Here is a 24503-nt window from a genome sequence, read left to right on the forward strand (position 1 = left end):
ATGTAAGATTATTTTTAAAGGATCCTCTAAATTAATTTGTACATTTATATGTATTTATTTTTGGTGAGCTGCTCATGACAGCAATCTGCTGACTCTAAGGCAATTCATGTTTTTCTAAAATTTTTAGTCCCTGCTCAATAATTCAGTAATGTGCCATTATTACCTATTTAATGTATTCTTGCCATTAAACTTTTATTTTCCTTTGTGCAGTTAAATGTCACTGAAGACTGAACTGCACCGGGGTTATCTTGAGATGATTGCAATTCTAATCAGACAGGTTAAACTTGTTTTCCATAAACTGAGAATTAGGAATTGCCACTGCTGTGGCACTATATAGGCAGATAGAGTTTCAAAATCTTGATTTTTTTTTTAAATTTTTTTAAATTAATATCCATCACTGTGTTGGTTTCTGTTTCTCAGTGACCTTTACAAAGTTACCAGCTTTGTTCTTAGCCCACCAAGGCTTTAATTGAGAGGATTGCTAGGAAAAATGATACTGATAAAATTTTCAATCACACTTTTAAGAACCAATTGTTAAATGTTTATTTATGTACTCTCCCATTAGTTAAAATGGGCAAATCCAGGTGGAATATTTACTCTTTCCAGTGGGAGATATTTCCAGCTGTGCAGGGGCAGCAGCATCCAAGTGCTGCAGAAATTTGAATGGAACATCCCCCTGAATTCCCATGATTTATTCTGCAATTTGCTGTTTTCTGGAGCATCACTTTTGGATTTAGTCTGATCTCAAAAAGAAATGGTTTTGGGGGTTTTTTTTAGGATTTCTCAGCACGTCCCCTGTTTAGTTTGCAGGCTGGTGGTTGTTCTGCAGAGAGCCTGGGGCCTCAGAAGTGGAGTGGAATTAGAAAATCAGAAATTTAATCCTGCAGCAGATGTGGGGGTTTTCTGGGATTTTTTTGTTTGTTTGTTTGGAATTTTTGTGGGTTTTTTCCTTTTTTTTTTCTTTTTTTCCCCCCAGTGATCTGTGGCTTCTCAGCTCTAAACAACCCCAGAGGAGAAAAGAGCAGACTAAAATGCACTTGCTTTGAGGCAAACCAAAATTTCCTTTAGTAGTTTGCACCCTTCCTCTATTTGTAAAATAATTGGGTTTTTTGTTATTTTCATGCAGGGAAAAAAATAAAAAAAAAAAAAAAACAAACTCATTTTTCTATTTAAAAGCATTATGTCAAACTTCTAATGATGGCTGCTGGGGTGAAAGTCAATCTCAGTCTCATTTGTGGCTTCCACATTTCCTAAAGAAGAAAAGCAAAATTTATGTGGATCCATGATGTTTTTTCTCACTAATAATTCCTCAAAACTGTTTGTCAGTTTGTTTGTGCATATTTCATTTTTGTAAGTTTAGTGAAATTAGAGTTGAGATTGTGCCTCAAAGAAGTGAAACTAGCACAGGCAGCCTGAGGCATCAACTGTGGCTGGGCAGGAAAAATCCAGAGAAGAATTGGGTAAGAAAAGGCAAAGAAAATTAGATGTCATAGTGTATGATGTTGTCATTGATAGTTATGCACATTAAATATAAAATATATTATGTGTGAGGTGGGAGACATCACTTAAGGTCATTGATTCTCACAGCAAACTCAAATTTCACTCTGTGTTTTCAAGAGTTACTTTTATAAAATTGTTCATCTCTTCAAATAAAAATGCCCCCAGTATTAAAAAAAATTATAGAGCAAGTTGTATTCTGTGTGAGTGGCAAATCTCCAGCATTGCAAAGGGATCATTTGGTGGAAGTGTTGGTATGGACTTGCAGACATTAATAGGATTCATTCATAAAATGGTAATATAAATTAATATTAATAGTGTTATTATTATTAATAAAAATGTGATATTTGGCAGCAGAACAGCACCTGCACACTTTGCACTTGTAACCTTTGTACTGAGAGCTCCTTCCTTGTGTACTGGTTTCTTTACTGTGGTTTTATTTGTATTCCTTTATTTGTGCTGCATTTGAGTCATTTTCCTTGACAAAAGCTCACAGCTTTGCTGAGAGTGCCCGAGAGCAATATGAGAAACTGTCCAACATGCACAGCAACATGACAAAGCTCTATGAGAACCTGGGAGAATACTTCACCTTTGATCCCAAAGCAATAAGCATAGAAGAATTCTTTGGTGATCTGAGCAACTTCAGGACTCTGTTTTTGGTGAGTAAAACCCCAAAAATTTTATACATTTCCTTACATTTTTTTTCTCCCAGTTTTACTTCTTGCCTTGTCTCTTTGTTTTTTTTCTGTTATGTGTAATTTTATGTTTTGTTCCATGGCAGGAAATTGGGTGAAGGTTTCCAGAATCATTGAGGTTTTGGTCAGTTTATTGTCCTCCAGTGTAAATTCACAACTCAGCTGGGGAAAAGGCTGAGCCAAATTTAATTCAACTTTGATATTTTAGCAATGTAATGAATCAGTTTTAGTGGACCAGGGGGAACATTAAAAGTTCACAGTGAAGCTTTTTTTTTTTTCCTATAAGGGAAAATAATTTGCAAAAAAGAATACTGGGTTTTCTTTTTACTCTTTGCACTTAAAGTTCCACTGGACAATAATATCTCTTCAATATTAGGATTCTTCTGAAGAAGAAATATTTTATTTTTAGACTTTTATTCCATTGCAAGTAAACACAAATTCTGATTGTCCTTGAGGACAACTGCATCCTGCTCCAACATCAAACCCAAAAGGATCAGGCTCTTATCAAATGATGATTCATCAGCTGCCTGCAGCAGGATGGCACTTTGTTCTCTTCCATTTGTGCTCCTGAACTCGCTGTCTCTCACTCTCTGTGACCTGGGATGTTCCCAGGCTGTCACTTCCTGAATGTTTGTTTGTGTTGGTGGCAGAGGATTGAGAAACCTCCACCAAATCTGTCACTGGTGAACAGACACAAACTTCATTTCAATCTGATGGAAGTTGTACCTCAGCACTGGAATAGAAAATTTCCTTTTTTTTTTACCCAGTTTTTAAAAATGTTTTAGATTTTGTTTGCTCTGTGGGTTTCCTTTTAATGCAGATGGTCTTAAATGTGAATTTTGAGTCTAAAAAAAACAAGTTGTTTTTGAAGCAGGAAAAGGGAATTTTGGGTGTAGTTGTGTGAAATGCAGAGAGGCTGTTTTGTTGAGTGATTTTTTTTTTTTTTTTAATCTGGTAGACAGTTTTATCAATGCTGACCCCTTCCCTCACATTTGTCTAAGTGCAGCTCTTTAAGTAAGGAAGTATTTATTAAAAATTATAAATATAAAAAAAATATTTTAAAAAAAGTACATTACAGATGTACTTAGAGGGTTGTGTTCCAGTCCCAGTCAGTGTTTCAGCAGATGTGAGCAGCTCACAGCTGGCAGGATGAGAGATGGCTTTGGTGAAACACCAGGGCAATAAATTGTCCTTTTGCATCAGCACTGGTAGTGATGGATGGCTGCTGTGTGCAACATCCACAAAGTGAAAATCTCCCCAAAATGAGGAGACCATTAGATGATCAGCAAACTGAGTGGTTTTTATTGTGACCACTACTCTGGGCTTCAAGATTTTCCAAGATTGATGCCCTGAGCCAGACAGGACACAGAGCATCTGTTCTGTTGCCTTCATAAAAACCAGTTTTTACCACAGTGCATTCAGCATCCTGAGTATAAATGTACCTGTAAGACCTTTCCCTCTTCCTAATATTTGTTTATAACTTGTTTCAAAGTAAGTTTCCAGCTCTATGACTCAGGAGTGGTTTTTTGGGGTTTTTTTTGGTGGCTTTTTTGAAATGTCCCTAGAATGCAGCAGGTCATTTGCTACAGTAATAGAACTCAATGAATATACAATACATAAATAAATACATAATAAACATCTGATTTGCCATGAAATATAGTGCACAGTCAGGCTAAATTCCCAGCTTTCAAACACATAAATTGAGTTTGTAATTCAGGAGTGGTTTAAAAGAAAGGCTCTATTTATTCATTGTTCTCTCTGGTTATTTGTCTGGGAATACACTTCATCCCTTCTGCCTAAAAAGGAACAGTTCTTTAATGCAGCCTGAAAGATAACAGTTTCCAGCTAGCAGGAAACTGGGGAAAAAATAAAGAATAATGAGCAAGAAGTATTTTCTTCAGTGAAATTTCCCAGGAGGTGGCTGCAGGAGTGAAGCAGTGTCCTTATTAACAGGCAATATACAGCAAGCCCTTCCTCCCCTGCCCCAAACCCCAGACACAAAAACCTTCTGCAAGCTCTCTCAGTTCTCAGCTGATGGGCACAGAACAGGTTTAATGATTATCCTGAACAAATCAGGAATTAGGTGTAGGCTAGGAAAGGACACAGGTGGTGGAATTCACATTGCAGCATGAACTCAGCTTTAGTTACAGGGAGTTATTTGCTAGATAAGTGCTTTGTTCATGGTGTAAAACACAAGGATGGCATTTCTCTTGGAAGCTCCTCAAAAGATGTTAAAATAAATAATAAATTAAACTGAGTCCAAGTACACTGTGTTGGCAAGTGTAGAAAAAACTGCCTAGGTGGAGTTGGGATTTTGTTCTAAGTTGTTTCTCTGCTGAGTTGGTTTTTGTGCATGGGGTGAAAGCTCTGGATGTTGTGTTTCAGGGAGGAGATGCCATTGATTAAGGAATATTTCTAAAACTTACAGGAGAGAACATGATCTAGAAGGAACCATGAAGTTAAATTTCCTAATCTTGAAAGGAACAGGATTAAAAAGCTTTCACTAGATTTTGTTTTTTGTTTTATATTCAGTGCTGGTAGCAACGAGCCAACTGAGAAATGTCATTATTTCCAGGCATTATCTTTGGAGGTTTGTAATATTTAAATGAGGATTTTGAATCCTCATTCCACTGTGAAGGCAAAGCCTAGTGTGGGATTTTGGCTGAGCAGAATTGAAGCTGTTGAAAAGCTCTTGTGGAGCAGTGACTCCATCACAAATCTCTTGTGGAGCAGTGACTCCATCACCTGATCTAAATCCAGAAGAGTTCCTTCCAGAGGTGATGTGTGCAGAGCCAACATCTGCACTTCAGTTCTTCTGAAAAGCTCTCCTGACAGAATGAACCTGGCTTCTCTAAACCCCCCAGTTTTGTTCCACATATATCATCTTGGCCTCATCATTCTGTTTGTTCCTATATCCTATTAAGAGAATTTGATAATTGGGATCCGTGTTTGCCTTAATTGTGATTTCAGATTGATCACTGCATTATTGCAGCTTCATTTAGCTGATGTTGGAGTAAATTACAGCTCATTCACTCCCTGAAGCTCCTGTTTGCTTGCTTAGCACGTTGAGGAAAATGCAGGCAGGTTATGGGAGTGGATAATCCTGTCAGAACACAGAGTTCAAGTGGAAGGTGTCAGAAACCTCAGCAAGAGCTGCAGCAGTGGGAGCCTGGCCTCCAGTGCTGCTTTTTTCACATTTATTATTTCTTTGCAGTGTAATGCCTGCAGTGCTTCCTTCCACCAACCATGTCCTTCAGCAAGTCTGCAAAACCTTCCCAACCCTGGAGTTTTTATTCTTCAATTTAATTACATTATATCTTTATATACTACACTGGTGTAGTTCTCAGTCTCTTTTTAAATATGTTGAGAATTTCTGCCAGAAACTTTGAAACCTTTCAGCAGGTTAAATTCAAGGCCCTGCTATTGAAAAGAGTGATTCACTTTTTCTACTGGATTCAGGCTCTTGTATGAACAGTTCTTACAGACCAAACTTAGAATTTTATTTTTTTTTGTTAAAAAGTCTAAAATATTCTGCTCACATGATGTGCCTTGTCTTTTCTTTGATCCAAACAGATTGCTTTTGGAACAAAACAATAATTGGTCTGCCCTGGGTTTCTCTTTCAGGATTGGACCCAAAGAGACAACATTTGTTTTCCTGGGGTTTCCAAGTTGTGTTGTTTTTTGTGAAGACAATGCCACAGCTTTGTGTTTGTGTGTGCTCTTAGCTCTGTGTCTCCATCAGGAATACCCTGAACGAGATGTGTGTGTTTATTCTGCTCTCCAAATATTGGTTGAAGGGAGCTGCAAAAACACTCCCAAACCTGTCCACTCCAGGGCTGTTTAATCATGATCCCAACTGACTCAGCTGAGCAGTGAGCTGAAGCCAGGCAGCTCTTCACTGGGAGTGTTAAATTGGGTTTATTAAACTCTCCTGCCTGGAGTTGGAAGAGTTTTTGCAGCTGCAGTGCCAAGCCCAGGACATTTGTGTCCCTGGGGTGCCACTGTCCCCAAGCTCATCCTCTCTTCTCCTGCTTCACAACCACCCAGCAGGAAATTCAATTTTTCTGCTCTTGTTTCATCCCAACTCCTTGAATCCCTGTACCATTATTTTCATAGGGATAACAATGAATTTAAATGTGTTATCCTCCAAGGAGCACCCATGAAACATCTTCCTTTTACATGCAAACTGATTGCTCAATCTGCTTTTATATTTTGTATTTTAACTCTCTGAATTTCTGTAGATGAATGCAGTGACTCTGAGTTTGTTGTTCCTGACAGTTTATGACTGCAGAAGATGATTTTGCTGGAACTTCAGTTGCCATATTTTGCAGTTGCAAGGCAAATTTGGGAAGGCCTGAGGGATCACAGGCAGCTCATTATTGGTGCATGCCCACTTTGTAGCCAGCTGCATCTTTAATATCCAGGGAGATTTGTGCATTACAGTTTGTTTTCTTTCTTCTTGTTTTTAATAATTTACCTTGGAGAATCTATTTACAACCGTGTGGATGTGTGAATATGTTTGTCTGTCAGAACTTAAGATATGTACAGAATGCAAGAGATGCATTAATTTTTTATTTGCTTCTTAAGGAAGCCAAGCTGTAAACTGGCAGAGCTGAGTACCAGAGCTGCACTTCAGTGAATCCTAATAAACACAAGGGGGAACATCAAACTGTGTGCTTCTTCAACTAACTCACTTAAAAAGAGATAATATTCCTTGCTGAATCCAGTTCTCTGCTAGGAGAGACAATAATTCGGTTTTGTTTTTATTATAACAAAGCAAACCCACACTCAAACTTTCTCTAACTTTTAATTTGCTGTTGAATTAGCAAAACTGCCTGCCCTTGTGCACTCACCAGAATAACAGAGGGTCATGAAAAGCACATCAATAAAAGGGATTTATGCATTTAAATATTTCTGTCTGCTGAGATTCACTCAAAAATTATTTCCCTTACATGTTTTCAGAAGGCAGCATCTAGATGAGTGCTTCTCAAAAAGCTGCTGAGAAAGCTTTTATTCTTACCAGAGGATTGCTTGTCTGATTTAAAACTGTTAGATTAGTTTAGTTTTAATTGGAGAATAAATTTGGTTGTGTAGTAGGTCCCTATGAACAGCAGCAAGTTCTTTCTCACTGTGGAACTACATTGCAGTAACAAAACTCTGATTTTTGTTCCCTCTTTTTAAAGCAATGCCAATTACAGATCTGTTTTTTCAGACTTCAAACTGATCTTTACCTTTTGAGGTAATTTTGAGGAAATGCAGAAAGGGGATCACTGCATTTGACAGTTGAAAAAAAACCTGTTCATGTGGAGTAGCAGTGTTCTGGATTAGAAGAAATCCTCTGCAACTCAAATGTTTGGAAGAGAGAAGGTCTGGGGGAGTATAAAGCATGCCATGAGAGGGAAAAATAACCCTTTGCAGTAGAAAATGAAAGGATTGATGTAATTCAGGCAGAGCAAATGCTTTAGAAACCACTGTACACCCGAGTCAAAACTCTCTTTACTTACATTAATCATCAGTCAGTTTTGAGAAACTGTGAGCAAATCTGTTAGCAATGTTAAGCTAATAATAATAGCTACCCCTTGCCTGAATGAATATTCTGGATTTGGAGTCTTGGATTTTTAGTGTCAGAGACTTTTTAGTCATAACCTAAAAATTCAACTATCTTCCATTTCTTCTCTTGTGTTTTCTGTATTTTAGTCATCCAGACTGGCTATTTCAACAACAACAACAAAATGTTTAATTGTATTTAAAGTCTAGAACCTGGGTTTCAGCCAGTTGTTATTGAATTTCCATCATAGTGGAAACTTGGCTTCTGCCCACTCATCCCTGCTAAGAGCATGGCACAGGTTTAAGGTAGACTTGCAATCTTAGTAGGGAAAAATACAAACACATTGCTGCTGAAAAGAATCCTTTTTTTTTTTTCCCTCATCATAAATGCAAAGCTATTTCAGTTTCCATCACCCTGATCAGCAATTCTCACATGTACAAATAAAGGACATTGTGTTCCCTCCAAGCATTGGGTCAAGTCCCTGCTTTTTTTTTTTCTGCTCTCATTTCATGGAAACACAGTACACTGTGCAAACCAGGTTATTTTGGTTTTTCTCAGTGTACAGACACTCATATTCATTTCCTCTAATGCAGGAGGCTTTGAAAGAAAACAACAAAAGAAGAGAATTGGAGGAGAAAACCAAGAGAGCCAAGCTGGCCAAGGAGAAGGCTGAGAGGGAGAGGCTGGAGAGGCAGAAGAAGAAGCAGCAGTTGATTGATATGAACAAAGGTAAGGCAGCATTTGTAGCTGAGAGGTTTTCATTAAAAAAGGCAAAACCAAGTCAGGGGTAAGGAACTGAAGGTTATTTCTGATCAATGGGAGAAATACTTGCTGGCTGCTCTGCAAGCTGAAAAAAGTTCACTTTTCAAAAATGGAAAATTCTGTTTTGTTTCAGCCTACCTGGTCATGTCACTCCACTTCTGCCACTTAATGTGTGCAATGTTCCTTTCAAGGCATTTTGTTGTGAATTATTGGCTTTTTTGCATTTGTGGCACTTAATTGATTTTTTTTTTTTCTTATGGATTGACTTCCAAGAAGAAGTGTCTTCCTTGCTTTGTTGTTAATTTAATTCTGTAAACATCTCCATAGTCAGGGTATTGTGGCAATTAATGTCTTTGTTTTTGGGCCTGGGGGTGTGTGCTAGGATGGATGTTCTCCCAGAAGTCCTATTAGGAGCTGGGAAATCTAGTTGAGCTTGGAGCCTGAGTACAGAGTGACATTTCAGCACCATAAAAAGCAATGTGTTGAGCTTGTCAGCTGGGAGAATTTTGTGTTTCACACCAGACCTCTGTGCCAGAGAGGAAGGTAAGAGAGCAGGAGGAATGGGCTGGGCTCAATATTGATGCTGTGCAGATTTCCAGAGGGCTGTAAAATAAAAAGCTTTATTCTTTACCTGACTCCAGAGGTAAAATTGGATTTAGGCAAGAGATTACTTGCAGGTTTTTGTTCAGTTTCTATGAGTTTGTGTTAATCTGCTAATCTGACCCAGCTATAAGAACACCTGTCCTTGTTATCCATTTAACAGGCCCTGCTCAGGGAAAATGCTGCAGTGGTGCCACAAATCCTGTTAGCTTTGGCCTTGCTTGAACTGGCACTGCCACTGCATGGAACAGCCTGTGGCAGGAATTCTTCTCTATAGATGGCAAACTTCATTATCTGATCATTTAAAGATTAATCTAATTTCAGTATAGCCATAAACAAAATGTAAAACTTAAACACAGGGGATGCATAAATACATTTTCTTTTCTTTGTGAAGTTAAACTAGTGAAGGTTTCTAATGAGACTTTTCTAATCCATTCTTTCAACATTTGATTAATATTTCTTTAATATTTGCCAAAAAAACCCCATCCATGGTAATGTGGGCAGGCACTTTTCTGTGAGAGGGAGCAACAGCAGCTCAACATCCCATCCTCAGCTCTGCCAGAGCCACTGGAGACAGTGCAGGGAGAATGTTCTGTGAATGCTGGAAATGTGCTGGATGCCCAGTGACCTGAGCTCAGTTTGAATTTCCAACCTCTAGAATTGCCTCAGCTCAGTCCAAGAGCTCACCTTCATTTTTCTTGCAGCAGCTGAGGGGCACCACTGGCAGTGCCTCTGTACTGACAGCATTGTGCTTGCCATGAAAGTATTTTCCTGTTAAATGACACAACTCAAGTTTAATTCTGCACTGTAGTCCTCTCTTAATGAAAATGCAAATATATGAATGTCTTGACATGGCCCAATGCACCAAGACTGCCATTTAAATAACTAATGTTTGTAAACCTGTGACACAAAGTTAAATACTTCTAAAATATTTTTTTTTCCAATTTGTAAATATTTTAAAATATTCATTTAACTTATTTTAGCTTTGCTGCTGTGGTAGGAGGAGGGCTAAACCCCCATCCCCACTGGATTCCATGACATTGATATTCAATTGACTCTTTTTGCCAAATAACTAATCTTTTTTTTCTTGATGCAGCTCCTGCTGCGTGCTCATTGCTGCTCATATAAATAGTTTGTGAATTTGTCTAAGTGAATGTGACACAGCAGACTTGGAGGAAGGAGGCAGATGTCCTCTCAAGCTGTCACTTGGACAAGGTGATTTTCACCCAAAGGCTCATTGCCACCCCAGCCCCTCTCAGCCAGGGTCAGGTTTGATCCCAGTGCTGCACCCTGGGGTCACAGCAATGCTTCCTGCAGCTGCCAGCTCCCACAAGAATATTTTCCCGTTTTCTGACCACTCAGTGACAACTTTTATGTGGTCACTGGAGAATCCAGATTAGGTTAGTTATTATTAATTAACTTTAAATTAATATTTGTTTCTTGGTGTAGCTGTAGAAAACCTCAGTGTGGCCAGAATCAAGAATTGTTCTGAACATTTCCTGGGAATGAAGTAACTCAGACTCTGCCAGTATTTTCAGTTTGGTGGTTTTGTCCTTTGTGTAACTGAGCTACTACATATAAACTGATAAAAAACCTGCTGAACATTCCAAAATATTTAAAGATAAATGCAAAAAATATAAAAAAAAAATTCTATAAAAATGAACATTTCAAAAAGTTAGCAAGATTGTTAGCATTAGGTGCAAAGTCCAGGATTGCTGGTGAAGTCTGGAGGCACAGAAAGGTTTGTGCCTTACCTGGAGTTTCACAGTACAAATCATAAACAATTCTTTCTCCTTTTGGGAGATGGATTTGGAGGAGAAGCCTTTCATGACTTGCATCTGATTCAGCATCTGCAAAATTCTTGCAGCTTTGCTTCTGTGTGCATGTCTGAAGCAGAGGGAGGAAAAAAGAATTGGAGGGTTCAGCTTCCTGGGAGCTGCAAAGTGTGAAGCAGCAATTCTGATGCAAATGTTATTTAATCAGAAACAGTTTTGCTCTTCATTATATCTGATTACTATGGCAATTAAAATCACCTTTTAACTGGCAGTATTCAGATAAAAGATGGAATGAGCTTTCTCAGTCCCAATTAGGATTGAATTAATTGTTTTGAAGCCACATGAACATTCTCCCCTCATGCAGATGAGGATGATGTAAGTGAATTTTGGGGTTGATGGATATTCCTGCTTTCCCTTTCCAAGCACCCCACAGAAGATTTCATATTTTTTTTATTCCCACTGGTGTGAGCAAAGGTTCTGCTGTTTCCTGGAGCTCTGTCACTGGTGCAGATACAATTCCAGAAGCTGCTTTTGCTGCAGTTTCCCAATAATTCTTTGTGCTTTTCTGGTTGCTTTGTCTTCCTTCCACGTCCTTTAGCATAAACAGAAATCCATACTGAGCTTATTAGGTGTTACACTGAGTTAGGTGTTATTTTGGAGATGTCTTTTGCAGTGTCAGTGCTGGCTGGTGATTGCATGGGGGTACCTGGAGTGCTGGAACCTGGCTCTTATTTACATTTTAAAGATTATTAGTTTGTGGGGCTGGATGTCAATGAGGCAAATGTTCAAATTCCTTTGGGAAGTCATTATTTTTCATATTGATGTGGATGCTCTGTTTGAATATGCTGCACACCTCCTGAAACCTGCTATTCACAGAACAAAAAAATGGATTGGGCTTTGCATTATGCCTAAAGGTGAGCATCCACAGAGCCAGGATGAGGTTTGAGTTTTCCTCTTCAAAGCAATTCTGCAGGAATTGCTAAAAAACTTTGTAAAATCTGTTTGTGCAGGACTTTAAAGCAGTCTTGAGAGTGGGGTGAGGGTCAGAATTACTGAACTGCTGCTAAATGGGTCAGAAACAGCTCAGGAGAAATGCAAATACATGTGAGTGTGGACAGGAAGTTAGAAAGAAATTTCAGTGTGAAATTTAATCTCACCTTTAACTGTTTTGCTCTGGAAGAATTTGGTTCTGATAATGAAGATGGCCCATATGGTACCTTCAGTTGAGTTTTTCAGGGGAAAAAGTGATTAGACTGACAAATCTGTGATTGGGATAATTGCAGGGAAGAAAGAAAAATTGGATTCTTTTCTCTTAAAAGGAGGTTTCCTGGGGACTATTTACTGAACAGAAACAAGTAGTAACATTGGGGAGTTCTCTATGCAAATCCAGCTTTTCCTTAGAGAAATTATTTGTGTTTCAAAAAGTTGGTGCTGTTATTAATGTTGAAAGTTGCCATAATTTTGTTTATCTCAATGTAACTGCTGTATATAACAGTTGAGATTTTGCAGAACTTAAAAATGTTAAAAAGAATTTCAGAAATAATTCTTGGTTGTCTTCAGTATAAGGCTGGTTCAGGAGTCAGGGTGGGATGAGGTGAGGAGAACAAATCCCTTGGCTCTGTGATAATTAAAAAAACTCTAAATTATCAATTATTGTTCCCAGTTCCAAAACACAGCCCTACACCAGCTGCTGTGAGGAAAATTAACTCTATACCAGTCAAAACCATCACCAATATTTAAAAGAAAAAAAAGGAAAGTAAAAAGTCATCAAGAATGTGTAAGAATTCTCCTTCCCTCAAAGTGTGTTCCCAAAACTCCTTTTTTTCCCCAAAAATGTTGGAGCAGTTATTGAATTATAAGGAACTTTGAAAAGGAAATTATTAACCATGATAAAAGCATTGATGATTTTGCTCTGCCTCATCACAGAAATTAAAAGTGGCTTAAATGTATTCTTGAAACTGCAGCAGAACTTTATTTACAGGTGTAATTAGTGAGGGATCACATGGAATTTTTGGTTTTTTTTTTTTTTTTTTTTTTGGTGAGCTGTACAATCTTTTCCTTCCCACACAGAGGCAATCTCTTCCCATTTGTTCCAGGGAATTCACATTCCAGCTATTTCAGGTGTGCTCCTGCAGGAAGAGGCTCCAGGGGCACCTCAGTGAAGCCCCAGCTTTGACCATTGGGATATTTTATCCCAATAAACAAAGAAATGTGCATTTCTAACATTGTTTTCATAGCCTGCCTATACAACAAAGCACATTTTCCCCCCTTTTATTAATTTATTTAAGCCTGAGGTCAGGTTTATCATCAACAATATTCTTAATTGGTGTGGAAGTGAGGGTTTGCCTTGTTTTGCAGACTGCCATGAGAAGGGCTTCACTTCCCAGTCACACTGGTATAACTTGTTCTCCTTTAATTAAAAAATAAATAAGAGTCACGAGACAGCACTGTGCTGCAGAGCAGGACTGCTTCCTGCAGATATTTATTATGCATGCAAAATGAATTTAGCAAACGAATAAAATGCAAATATATGGGGAGAACACAAAAACACGCTTTCCCAAAGACATCGAGGGCTGACCTTTATAAGGGAATATATTGCAATTAAAAATTCTGCTACTGGTTATGAATAAAAAGTCTTGTTTAAAAGTTTCTGCAGGACACACATTAGACTTTGAAAAGTGCTTAAAAGTTCAAAGCAAAACAGGGTAGTGCAAGATGTGAATAGAAGCATAATTTAAAAACCCTTTGGAGCAGCAGGAGGCAGCATGTGTTACCTAATGTGGGATTTGGCTGGGCTTTTTCAGTGAGGGGCCAAATTTATCAAAAATTTCCTGTTAAATTCCTGTGAACCTTTACCCAAATTACTGTGCAGTATCTACACTTGTTATTAACTCAGGTCAGCCTGCAGTGAGTGTATTTGTGGTAGTGAGTACGAGATGTTTTGCAAGTGCACGTGGAGAATAGTGGGAAATAAAAATGTGCCAGCAAAACGTGGGTACTCATGTAGTAATCAGTGCAGACAGCAAAAAGGGAGGGCAGCAAAACTCCAGGAACAGGAGCTCTGAGCCCTGGCTCTGGGCACAGCACATCTGGAGCTGGACCATGCTTGGCTGAGCTCTGGGGTGATTTCTGTAGTCCCAAATTATTGCAGCACCTTCTGAAATAAGACTCAGGTTTGAGCCAGGATTATTTTGTCAGCATTGCTGCCTGACCAATGTCCTGGGCAGCTCAGGGGGAGCCCCCAGCACGGGCAGCTTTGGTGCCAGGGGTGCTGGCAGTGCCCCCCAATGCTGTGCTGCTGTCCTGGGGAGGATTTTCTGGTTTTCCTGTCAGGATGAGTTTGCTCTGCTGGGACTGCCCAGACTCCAGAGCACAGGAGGAGCTGCTCTTCCATCTGCAGTGGCTGCTTTGTGAAAATTGTGCTGCCAGTTTATTGTTGGAGTGCAGCCCCTGGGTACCTGAAAGGCTTTTCCAGGTGTGATTCCTCCTCTGTGATCAAGCTCCAGCTCCAGGAAACACAGGATCCTGGATTTTTATCCTGCTGGCTCATTGCTGTCCCTTTGGTCACCTCTTGGGCACTCCCTGTGAAGTTACACACACTCAGTTATTTCAGTTGATTTTATTTTTCCAAATCTTCTGCCTGTTGGGTCCCTTCAGCAGTGCAAGGAGCAATAATATTGTTCTATGGAAGAAGAAAGTTATTTTTGTCTTTATTATTATCATTAAAAGTGGCCCAAATTGAGTAGCACTGGGACCTACAGGAGCTCAAGTATTTCTGTGACCTCCTAAAAACTCACCCAGCCTGGATCTCAAAACCAAAGCTGCAATAGAATTAGTGTCAAATCCAAATTCTAACAAATGGGCTCGTGGTAAACATATCAATTAATGACTGAGAATCCTTCTGCCTTGCATATTCTTTAATACCTGCAGTGAATCTGGCTCTTTGCTAAGGCCAATCCAAGTAAATTGCCATTTTTTTTTATTTATTTATTTTGTTTAAGGAAATTACTTGTTCCAGATGAAACTCCTGTCCTTGTGTACAGTGAGAGACGTCTTAAAGAGAAATCATGATTATGTATTTTATTTCTACTGACAGAAATGTTGGAAATAAGTTCTTAGCTTTCAAACTTCTGGCAATTTCTGTCTTTGTTTCTTTTTTGTGTCTATAAATTGCTGTGGGTGGTCTAAAAAAGACAAATAGAGCTGGCAATGTGTGAAGAGCTGCAGCCACAACTATTGGGAAAGACTGAAATTTCTGTTGAATTTTATTTATCAGTTTTAATCAAGGCTCCCTGAAAATGCAATTCTTTGTCCAGTTCCCACTTAACCACCTGAAGGCTTTAAGATGCTGCTGAGATCAGACCTTGCATGAATTTCACTTTGAGGAGTTAAAGATCTCATCACTGTCCTACAGCTTCCCTAATTGTGTGTTTTATGTTGTATATTCTGGCATCCCAAAGCCAGGCTGGCTTTTGGCAGAAGCAGTAATTAGCAGGTAGAGCAGCTCACTCAGCAAAAAAGTGGAAGGCTGCATAAACATTACATAAGTATTGAAGGATTTTTGTCTTTTTTAATAAACTCTGCCAACTCTTACTTTTAATGAAGATTGAAGAATATTGTAATTTCTCTACACATTAAATATTCTAAGAGATTAACTAGTTCTGGGTCTGCAGTCACTGCCATTGAATGTTTCAGACCAGCTTGATGTGTATTAATTTGGACAATGTGCATTCACAGACCTTTGATTTTGAAGGTAAATTTAATACAGAGCCACAACAAATCAATGAATGAGCATGGGTAGGATAAAAACACAAAGAAAAACAATTATGTTGTACAGTTTAGAGAAAATTCTGGCCTTGCATGTGAGTGGGAATTGAGAGAAGCTAATTTGCTGATTTGTTTTGCAGGAGCTCAGTTGTTTCAGGCTTTTAGATGGAATGTAATTAAAACTGGAATTTCAGAGTCTTGTGTGGCTCCTGCTCTGCTCTGCTCCCTTTCCCCACCCTGGAGAGAACTTTAGGGATGTGATGTGTGCTCAGTGCTTTGAGTCAGGTTGATGTATAATTTAAAGGTATTGAGTAGTTATTCTAATGATCAGTTTGTAGAAATTTGAAGCAGGTACCGGTTTAGGTGTGCTCTAGATTGAGTCTAATAAATCTGAATGTACCAGAGAACCAGCACAGAACAGCTTATTCATTAATTGGCTGCTTTTAAACCTGAACATTTGAGAGCTTGAATGTGCATTTAACCTCCTACACTTTGTGTGAGTCAAAAGTTTTTGACCATAGTGTAATTTTTTTTTTTTTTTTGCATAAAGTAATGATCTTCCCATTCCCAGATGGGGAAATTTATATTAGTTTGGAGTCTGAGAGATACAGTGTCCACCTACCTGCTGAGTCTAACCTGTATTTAACTTTTGGGTTGTAACACAGATATGGGAACAGAAAGAGGCATTAATCAATAGTTTTGTAACCTTTTGGTTCTTTGACCTCTATCTCTCATGCTGCTGTCAACTGAAATGCAAAGGAATGTAAAGACTCAAATATATAAAAGGAAGAATTTTTCTACCCAAATTTCCATAATGCACCACGAAGTCCAGCAATTTAAAGGCTTTGTGTTAGCTGGGATATGAAAAAAGCAAAATAAAAAATTTTGCAGAAATAAAATTCAGCTGTTCAGGAATGTTATACCATTGACTTCCACTGCATGATTACCCCCCTCTTCATTCTTTCCTTGTGTCACCTGAAGTCCATCCATGCTGTTGATTGTATAGATAATTTTTTTCCCAAAGATTTAGTGAATCATGAAGTCGCGAGGCAGAGTATAAAGTATTTTCTCTGCACTGCAATACTGAACTTTGTGCTGTTCAGTGTCATCAGAGCATTGATTAAATTGACCTGTTTCCACTTCAGAAAAGCCTTCAGCTATCTCAGCATGCTGAAGGTGGCATCAGGAATGCCCAGGTAAAATCTCCAGGCTGAAGGAACAGCAGGGTTGGCATCAATTCTGCCCAGGGGATTCACCCAAAGTGCACCATGGAAAAGTGACAACACCTGGGCTTGTGTTTCCTCCTAAAGCCTGCTTTGGGTTGTGCTGACGGAATTTTCTTTTCCTGCTGCTCTCAGAGGGTGATGAGACAGGAGTGATGGACAGCCTGCTGGAGGCCCTGCAGTCGGGAGCCGCCTTCAGGGACCGCAGGAAACGAACGCCGCGACCGCAAGGTAAGAGAGCTCACCCCAAACCCGGGGCATGGGCTGAGCTGGCTGGGAAAGATAAACTCAGCACCCTGAGCTGGCTAGGAAAAGTGAGCTGAGCACCCTGAGCTGGCTGGCAAAGGTAAACTGAGCAGCCTGAGCTGGCTGGCAAAGGTGAGCTGAGCACCCTGAGCTGGCTGGGAAAGGTGAGCTGAGCACCCTGAGCTGGCTGGCAAAGATAAACTGAGCACCCTGAGCTGGCTGGGAAAGGTAAACTGAACACCCTGAGCTGGCTGGGAAAGGTAAACTGAACACCCTGAGCTGGTTGGGAAAGGTGAACTGAGCACCCTGAGCTGGCTGGGAAAGGTGAGCTGAGCACCCTGAGCTGGCTGGGAAAGATAAACTGAGCACTCTGAGCTGGCTGGGAAAGGTGAACTGAGCAGCCTGAGCTGGCTGGGAAAGGTGAACTGAGCACCCTGAGCTGGCTGGCAAAGGTGAGCTGAGCACCCTGAGCTGGCTGGGAAAGGTGAGCTGAGCACCCTGAGCTGGCTGGGAAAGATAAACTCAGCACCCTGAGCAGCCTGGCAAAGATAAACTGAGCACCCTGAGCTGCCTGGCAAAGGTAAACTGAGCACTCTGAGCTGGCCGGTAAAGATTTGCCAACATTTTCACTGGGCTGCTCTTGGGTGTTGAGCTCCTGTGCAAGCCCAGCGTGATGTGGAGTTTTAGCTCCAGCTTGCTGTGTGCTCTAAGGGCTCCTGTTGTGTTTGAAATGGCATTTAAACATCCCTGCACCAAGGGTGCTCAGTTCTTACAGCTGTAAGTGTAATTAGTTTGTTGTAGGTGGTGCCATGAGGAATATTGGCTTCTTAACAAGTCAGACTTTGAATGTTCAGCTGGTCACCGTTCCCAAGCACTGCTCCTGGGTGTGCTCTGCTTTGGTGGGAACTTGCAGAATTTGGAGTCTTAAAAGTAAAAATACGCTAAGCTTCATTTTCCTGAGGAAGACAGTAGTATTGGACTGAACTTTGTCCAGTTTACTGAGCAATTGCTTCTTTCTGCAAAGCTGATTTTGAGAAAATTTGACAAGTTCATCATGGCAACATTTCCTTCCTTCACTTCTCTGCTTATGATGTTCCAGTGGCACACAGTTTGTGAAATGCATTTACTCTGCTTTTACTTTTCATCAAAGCCCATGGTAACTCTGTTTTGCAATTTTTCATTTGAAACATTTCTTACAGTAAAAAAATGCAGTCTTAAAAATCTACAGTCGAAAGTTATTTGCCATAAAATCCAGAGGTTGGTTTGGATATGTTTGGCAAAAGAGACCCATAAATAAGCCATGTTTGTCCACCTGTCCTCAGTCAGCTGGGGTCAGGTTCATGTTGGCTAATGATTTTTTTAGAGGAACAGAAGAGTAGAGGCAAATTCTGTTGCCCTCTTTAACAGGAAATGTAGTGCATAATTAATTTGCTATATGCATAATCTTATTAAACAAAAAATAAAAAAAAGTGAAGTGATTTGGTTTGTTCACACTGTGAAGTCAGTTCTGCTGCAGTTCCAGTATCATTCTTAATTCAGGGCTTGTTTCTGCTCTCAGATCAGACGTGAAAGAACTCCTCGATCAAAATTGGGTTTTTTCCCTATCTTGAGAAGTATCACTTTGAGAGATGGTTTATCTGTTTTGTGACTCGAGGAGACATTTGTCACCAAGTGGTGACAAAGCAAAGCTTCCCAGGGACCAGAGGAGATTGCCCAAAATCTGCTGCAGCTGAGGAAAGCCAGAAGATGATTGAACAAACCAGGGACCCCTCAGCAGAGCTGGGGACAGAGCTCATTAAAAATGCCTTTGGCTGATCTGGTTGATGCAGTTACTGTGACTTCTGTGTTTGGAAATTCATTGAGTGATGTTCTGCTGGGGTCTGGATTTTAAATTGAAGGAGCTGATTGACTTTGGAGATCTCACAGTGAGAAAAGAACTGAGTCTTCCAATTCCAAACTCTGGGCAGCTGTGGGTGTTCTATAAGAGAAGAAAAGAGAATAAAGTTTTCAGGGGTAGCTGAAAATTGAGAATAGGAGGCAATAAATATTAGTTTCAGCCACACATTTCATTTAAACTTTCATCTAAATTTTCTCACGTGGTTTAGAAACATAAATGACAACTCATGAGTAACTTGTGTGCACACCAAAAGGTACCAAAAATGTGGCTGTGACATTTGTGAGCAGTGAAATATAGCATGAAAAACCTGGCACCACATTGACCAACTCCCACATCCCTCCCTCAAAAAAGGAGCAATGACAGTTCCCTCTTTGGTGCCACTCTGTCCTGAGAGAGAGTGAGATTGGAATAAACAACTCCGTGCATCTTTGGTTCAGTGGAGGGGAAAAAAGAAAAATAAAAGGGCTGGAAAGAAGAGATTGGGGGATTTTCTGGGCTTGTGATTTGTATAGCAAATGGAATAATTGTGGCTGTGGGCAGTGCACAGTGCAGGGGTTCCTGTGCATTACTGGAGCTGAACTCTGGAATCAGCCTGGCTTTGGGACACTCATGGAAAAAGGAAAAAAAAGTCAAAGTGCTGCTATCTCCAAAGTTAGACTTGTCCAGCAAAGTTTTGGGTTTGGACTTGTCTTGGTTACACATCATGATGTGAGAGGAAAATCTCTTGTTTTCTGCCTGTTTGGACACAGTTCTCATTTTTCTGTCTCAGTTGTGATTGTAGTTTAGCAAGGAGAAAGAACAACTTCTGCTTGCTTGCTTTTTGTAATTTTGCTAATTCCTTGGTAACAGGTGGCCCCTCCAAAAAGGCAAAAAAGCCCTGTCCAAACCCCAAAATACCCACAAAGAAAATGCCCCCAACACCACAGCAATGCAGTAAATTCACTTGTGTACACTTTTCACGTGTGTAGTTTAGATCTGGCTTTTTCCAAACTTGCTTATTCTGGTTGCATCTTCTCATGGTGCAAATTAAAACTGGAGAGGTTCCACACCCTCACAGTGGCTGCAGCCAGAAGATCATGGAAATTTAGCTTGAGTGGTTTCAGGAAGGAAATTTAACTCAAATGGAACAAACTTAGTATCAACTAAGCTTTGCAAAAAAAACAAAACAAACAAAAAAAAAAACCAAAAAGAAAAATAAACAGTAAAAACCAAACAAAAAAACCCACTCCCTGGCTGGCTTTAGGTGAGTGGGTTGGACCTGGGAGGCATTAATTAATTTGGATAACAGCTCCAATTACTACAGGTTTACAACCAGCCCAAAAGTCTCATTCCACCTTTGTAATTTGCCTTTTTTGCAGAAGGTGCTGCTGTGCCTTGTAGAATATTTGTGCTTACATGGTCATGTCTCTGAAAGATTTCCAGTCAGAGTCAGACTGGGTGAGAAGGGAAGGGGGTGCTGCTCTGTTCATCCAGCACACAGGGGCTGCTCAACATTGCAGTGCTCCTGCTGGGGAAAAATCAAATGGTGAAATGTGCAGACAGGTTCAGAAAAATAAACTCCTTTTCTGCTGTGTTTAACTGCATTGTGTTTGTTTGCTAAGCCTGGAAATGAAAATCTACACTTTACTGGGATGCATTACAACCCCAGAGTTTTCCAGTAAAAATGGTTTTGTTATCAGCCCATGGAAGTAATAATAATAATAATAATAATAAATTCCTGCCCCCCTGCTCTAGATTTACATTTCATTCTGTTCTTAGGTGTTCTTTCTTCTCTAGACTTCCACGTGCAAAACCTTTGTGTGGTTTCTCTCTCCTGAGCTCATTACTCCACATTTATTGTTTCTAGCCACTGGATTTTAGGCAGAGAGAGATTGTCCTTTCAGTGGATTGCTTTGCTTATTGAGCCTATAAAATAATAATAATTAGAAATCAGTTTCTAGCAATGTTGGTTCCTTTTCCAAAAACACACTTGCATTTTGCAAGTTTGCCAATACTGGTGTAATAAAGAGCAGTGTTGGGTGGCATTTATCTCAGGGTACCATTAAAATCTGCATCCAGCACTGCTGCACAATCATCCCTGCCCTTTATCCTGGCCCTGGGCTAGGAAATTATTAAAAGAAAACCAGTTCAGAAATAATTATTTTCTCTAAATTAGCTTAAGCAAATTTCTGCACAGAGCTAGCTCCTCTGCTAAGGTTCTTTCCATGAAGTTTCTAAGTTTTTTTGCCTTTGAATTAAATTTCTGTGAGTGTTAATAAGCAGTGGCCTCTCCATAGATACAAACTCCCCTGGTGCTCTGGGCCAGTATTTCTGTGGGCTCTCACTCTGGGACATGGATGAGTTCTGCTTTGGTTATTGAGGATTTCCTGTGCTCTCTCTGCACACATTTTGGATTAGTTGTAATGCCTGCATCAAAATCAAATCTGCTGCTCTCATTATTTCCATTCTTGGAGAACACCTTGGGAGTGGAAGGGGGACCACAAACCTCCCTGCTCCAGTCTCAGCCCCTGATTTGTGTCTTTGGTGGGAACCATCTGAAGGGCTTCCACTCCTTGTGCAACTTTTGCAAGGGAAAAAGGAGTTGTGGTAATGGAGTGTTCCTAGTTTTAAATGATTTTTGATAATTTTCACATTTCAACCTAAAATATGGGTTTATTTATGTAGATGGATATTCTGCATTGCATCAGAATTCCAATGAGAGGTTATTGTTTAGGAATGTTGTGTCTTCTGCTTAAAGGCTCACCCTTGCTTGTCTACCTTGCTAAACTAATTTTGCCTTTGCATGATTATATTAAATAAAATCTGGAGGGTTTCTGGGTGCACAGTCCTCATTTACCTGAACCACATTCAAATTAAAGCCTTCAGTCAAAGCAAATTTGCTTTCCTGAAAGCATTGTCAGTCATTCTGTGTGTGACAGTTGTCTAAATAAGCTGGGTTTTGATATGCTTGCATCTGTGAATTGGTGAGAATATTACAAATGTTAAAATGCAAGGAGGTGGGAGCTGCACTGAATTTGTGCTCAATAAAATGTCTTTCAGAGGAACAGATCCTTAACATTAAATACCTGTTATGAAGTTGGAAATTTCCATTATGGACCATAAAAGTTTAGTCTGCAGTTTGAAAATCAGTTTGTATTTTAAACTTCACCTTTTCAAACATTTTTACTCTTAGGAGCTGAGGATTTAAAAGCATTCAATTGTGTCAGGGAGGGGTTTTGCTTCCAGTCAGGTGTTGTGGGCTAATGAGACTCACACATGATCCAAGCTCTCCAAAATTACCACATCTGTAATAGCAAGAGCTAACCAATAATAAATTCACTCATTTTGCTATCGTGGCATTATTGTAGATTTAAGTTTGCTTTTATTTCTAAATATAAATACAGGCACCATTCAAATCAAATCTCAGCAAATTACCTGAGTCCTGAGAGCTCCATAAACAGTCCCAAAGCTGGTTAAAAATAGGTATTTGTGGTATAATCTATTTTTACTGTGTCTGCATTTTGGCTTATGGCTTTTGTAATTAAAGGAAGAGTTAGATATACATTCTTCTAGTGGCCTGGCATGGAAGAAACAGCTTTAATATGTGGAGATTTTACTTGACAGAGGAAGGTGTCTCTGGGTTGGAAATAGATGATTTTTAAGGTCTCTTGCAGCCCAAACCTGAATTCTCTGAGTTTTCAGAGGAATTCTCCTTAGAGGAGAAGTGGAGAGAAGGGGACTGAAGAGGTTTCAGCCTCCAGGCTGCTCAGAGTGGGCTCTGCAGGTTTTTTCAGGTGGACCCCACATTCCAGGAGTGGAGAGGCTCTGGGAACACCTCAGGGCCACTGCAGGGCACACAGAAATTCAGGAATTCTGTGCATTTGCATAATTGCTTTCTCCTCTCTTGGTGTGTTAGCCTTCTCTGCAGCAAGTGCTGCAGATTGATTTGTTGTCTTTAGAATTGATTTTCTGATCTTGGTGTGCAGGAGATTGTTCCCATGTTGACCTGGTGTTTGTAAATGTTTGGGGAACTCGACAGACACAGAAATTGTGAGCTCTGGGCTTGGTGTTTGCTGCTGCTGCTTCTCTAAACCTGAGCTGTTATTGCCATTTAATAAAATGTATTCTTATTTGCCAATACAAGAATTTTTCCTGAAGAAATGAAAATGTGCCATCAAATGGCAAAACCATGTGCACCTTCTGCTAAATGTCCTTCAGAAAGTTATTGTGGTGTGTAATTGTGACTAATTACCTCTGAGTTTGTTGTTCATCTAAAGCATTTCATTACTCACCCAGGCTAAGGACAGTTCTGTACCCCTTGCTTTGATTAGTGTGCATTTCAGTTTTCCCTGTAAATTTTCACAATTTTTTTCAACTCCCAGCATTTTTAAAGATCAGCACTGGTGTTACTTTACTCATTGAATTGCCCTAAGATCCAAAAATTGGAAATTCTAAATTTTTGTGCCTGTTGAAGTAAAAACCCAGTGCCCATGAATGATGATGGGAGCTCCTGGAAGCACTGAGGATTTTTCTGCAGCCCTGTGGCATTTGCAGGTTGTACCACAGAGCTTGTGCCAGACAGGTGCACAGCTGTGCCCCTTGCTCCTTGAAACTAAGTGTTGGATTTATTCTAAATTTTCCTACGTACTTGTATTTATTTTCATGTATTTCTTGCAAGTTGTTTGTGTCTGTTTGGTCACAGGCACCCAGAGCAGCTCTGGAGTCACACACAAGTTTATTTTGGAGCTTCCTTCTCTTAGAGCTGATTTGGCACAGTTACCTCAGAATTTCCTGAAACCCTCAGAAATCCAAAAGGCTTTTTGAATGTCCTGTCAGATGGATTTTTAGAAATAAAACCAAACTTTTCTGAGAAGCAGGGAATTCTTCACAGTAACCAGCCTCCCAAGCAGAGCTCTCCAGGAGCCAAGGTCACGTTGGAGGATTTTTACGAGTTGGGAGTCGCTCCCTGTTCTGACTTTATTTATTTTTTAATTCACACAGAATCTGAGCACTGTTCTATTTTAATGAGCTATGTCCTGCTCGATGGGAAGGCCTCCATTTCCAGATTGATAGCTGAGTTTTGGCTGCATTTTTATGCAGTAGCTGAAGTTAGAGGAACTTCTTTTACATGCAGAAAAAGGATATTCATGCATTAATTTACCAACTACATGAGGAGTAATGAACGATATGCAAGGCTAACTTAATTTGCATTTGGCCATTTGAATTTCCTTTGTCACTGCTGACACTGTTATCATGCAATTATTGTGAAACACTTCTATTTGAAAAATTTTCTCTCACAGTACTGTTTACTGAGGTAAAGCACATGGGCTTTAATATTTTAATATATATACATAATGAATGGAAAGGAAAGAGATGAAAATCACTGTTGCAGTGTATGACTTGGGAGGGGATTAATTGAAGTGACATTAGGTGCAAATGGTTATTTTGTAGATAGGGAGGATTTCTGTTCCATCCTGTTCTGGGCACACGGTGCAGAACTGAATCCCAACCCCA

General features: G+C 39.7%; 1 protein-coding gene across 3 annotated transcripts in view; it reads left to right on the forward strand.

The window, feature by feature from the left end:
• DIAPH2 (diaphanous related formin 2) overlaps positions 1–24503 on the forward strand; it is a 163251-nt gene that overhangs the window by 94114 nt on the left and 44634 nt on the right. For all 3 annotated transcript variants that reach the window (XM_033072238.2, XM_033072239.2, XM_033072240.2), the window contains 3 exons: positions 1992–2156; positions 8334–8469; positions 17003–17098. In XM_033072238.2, coding sequence (XP_032928129.1) covers positions 1992–2156; positions 8334–8469; positions 17003–17098 — 397 coding nt within the window. The remainder of the gene's footprint in view (positions 1–1991; positions 2157–8333; positions 8470–17002; positions 17099–24503) is intronic.

The sequence above is a fragment of the Catharus ustulatus genome, chromosome 14 (assembly GCF_009819885.2).
Source record: "Catharus ustulatus isolate bCatUst1 chromosome 14, bCatUst1.pri.v2, whole genome shotgun sequence".
Lineage (NCBI taxonomy): Eukaryota > Metazoa > Chordata > Aves > Passeriformes > Turdidae > Catharus > Catharus ustulatus.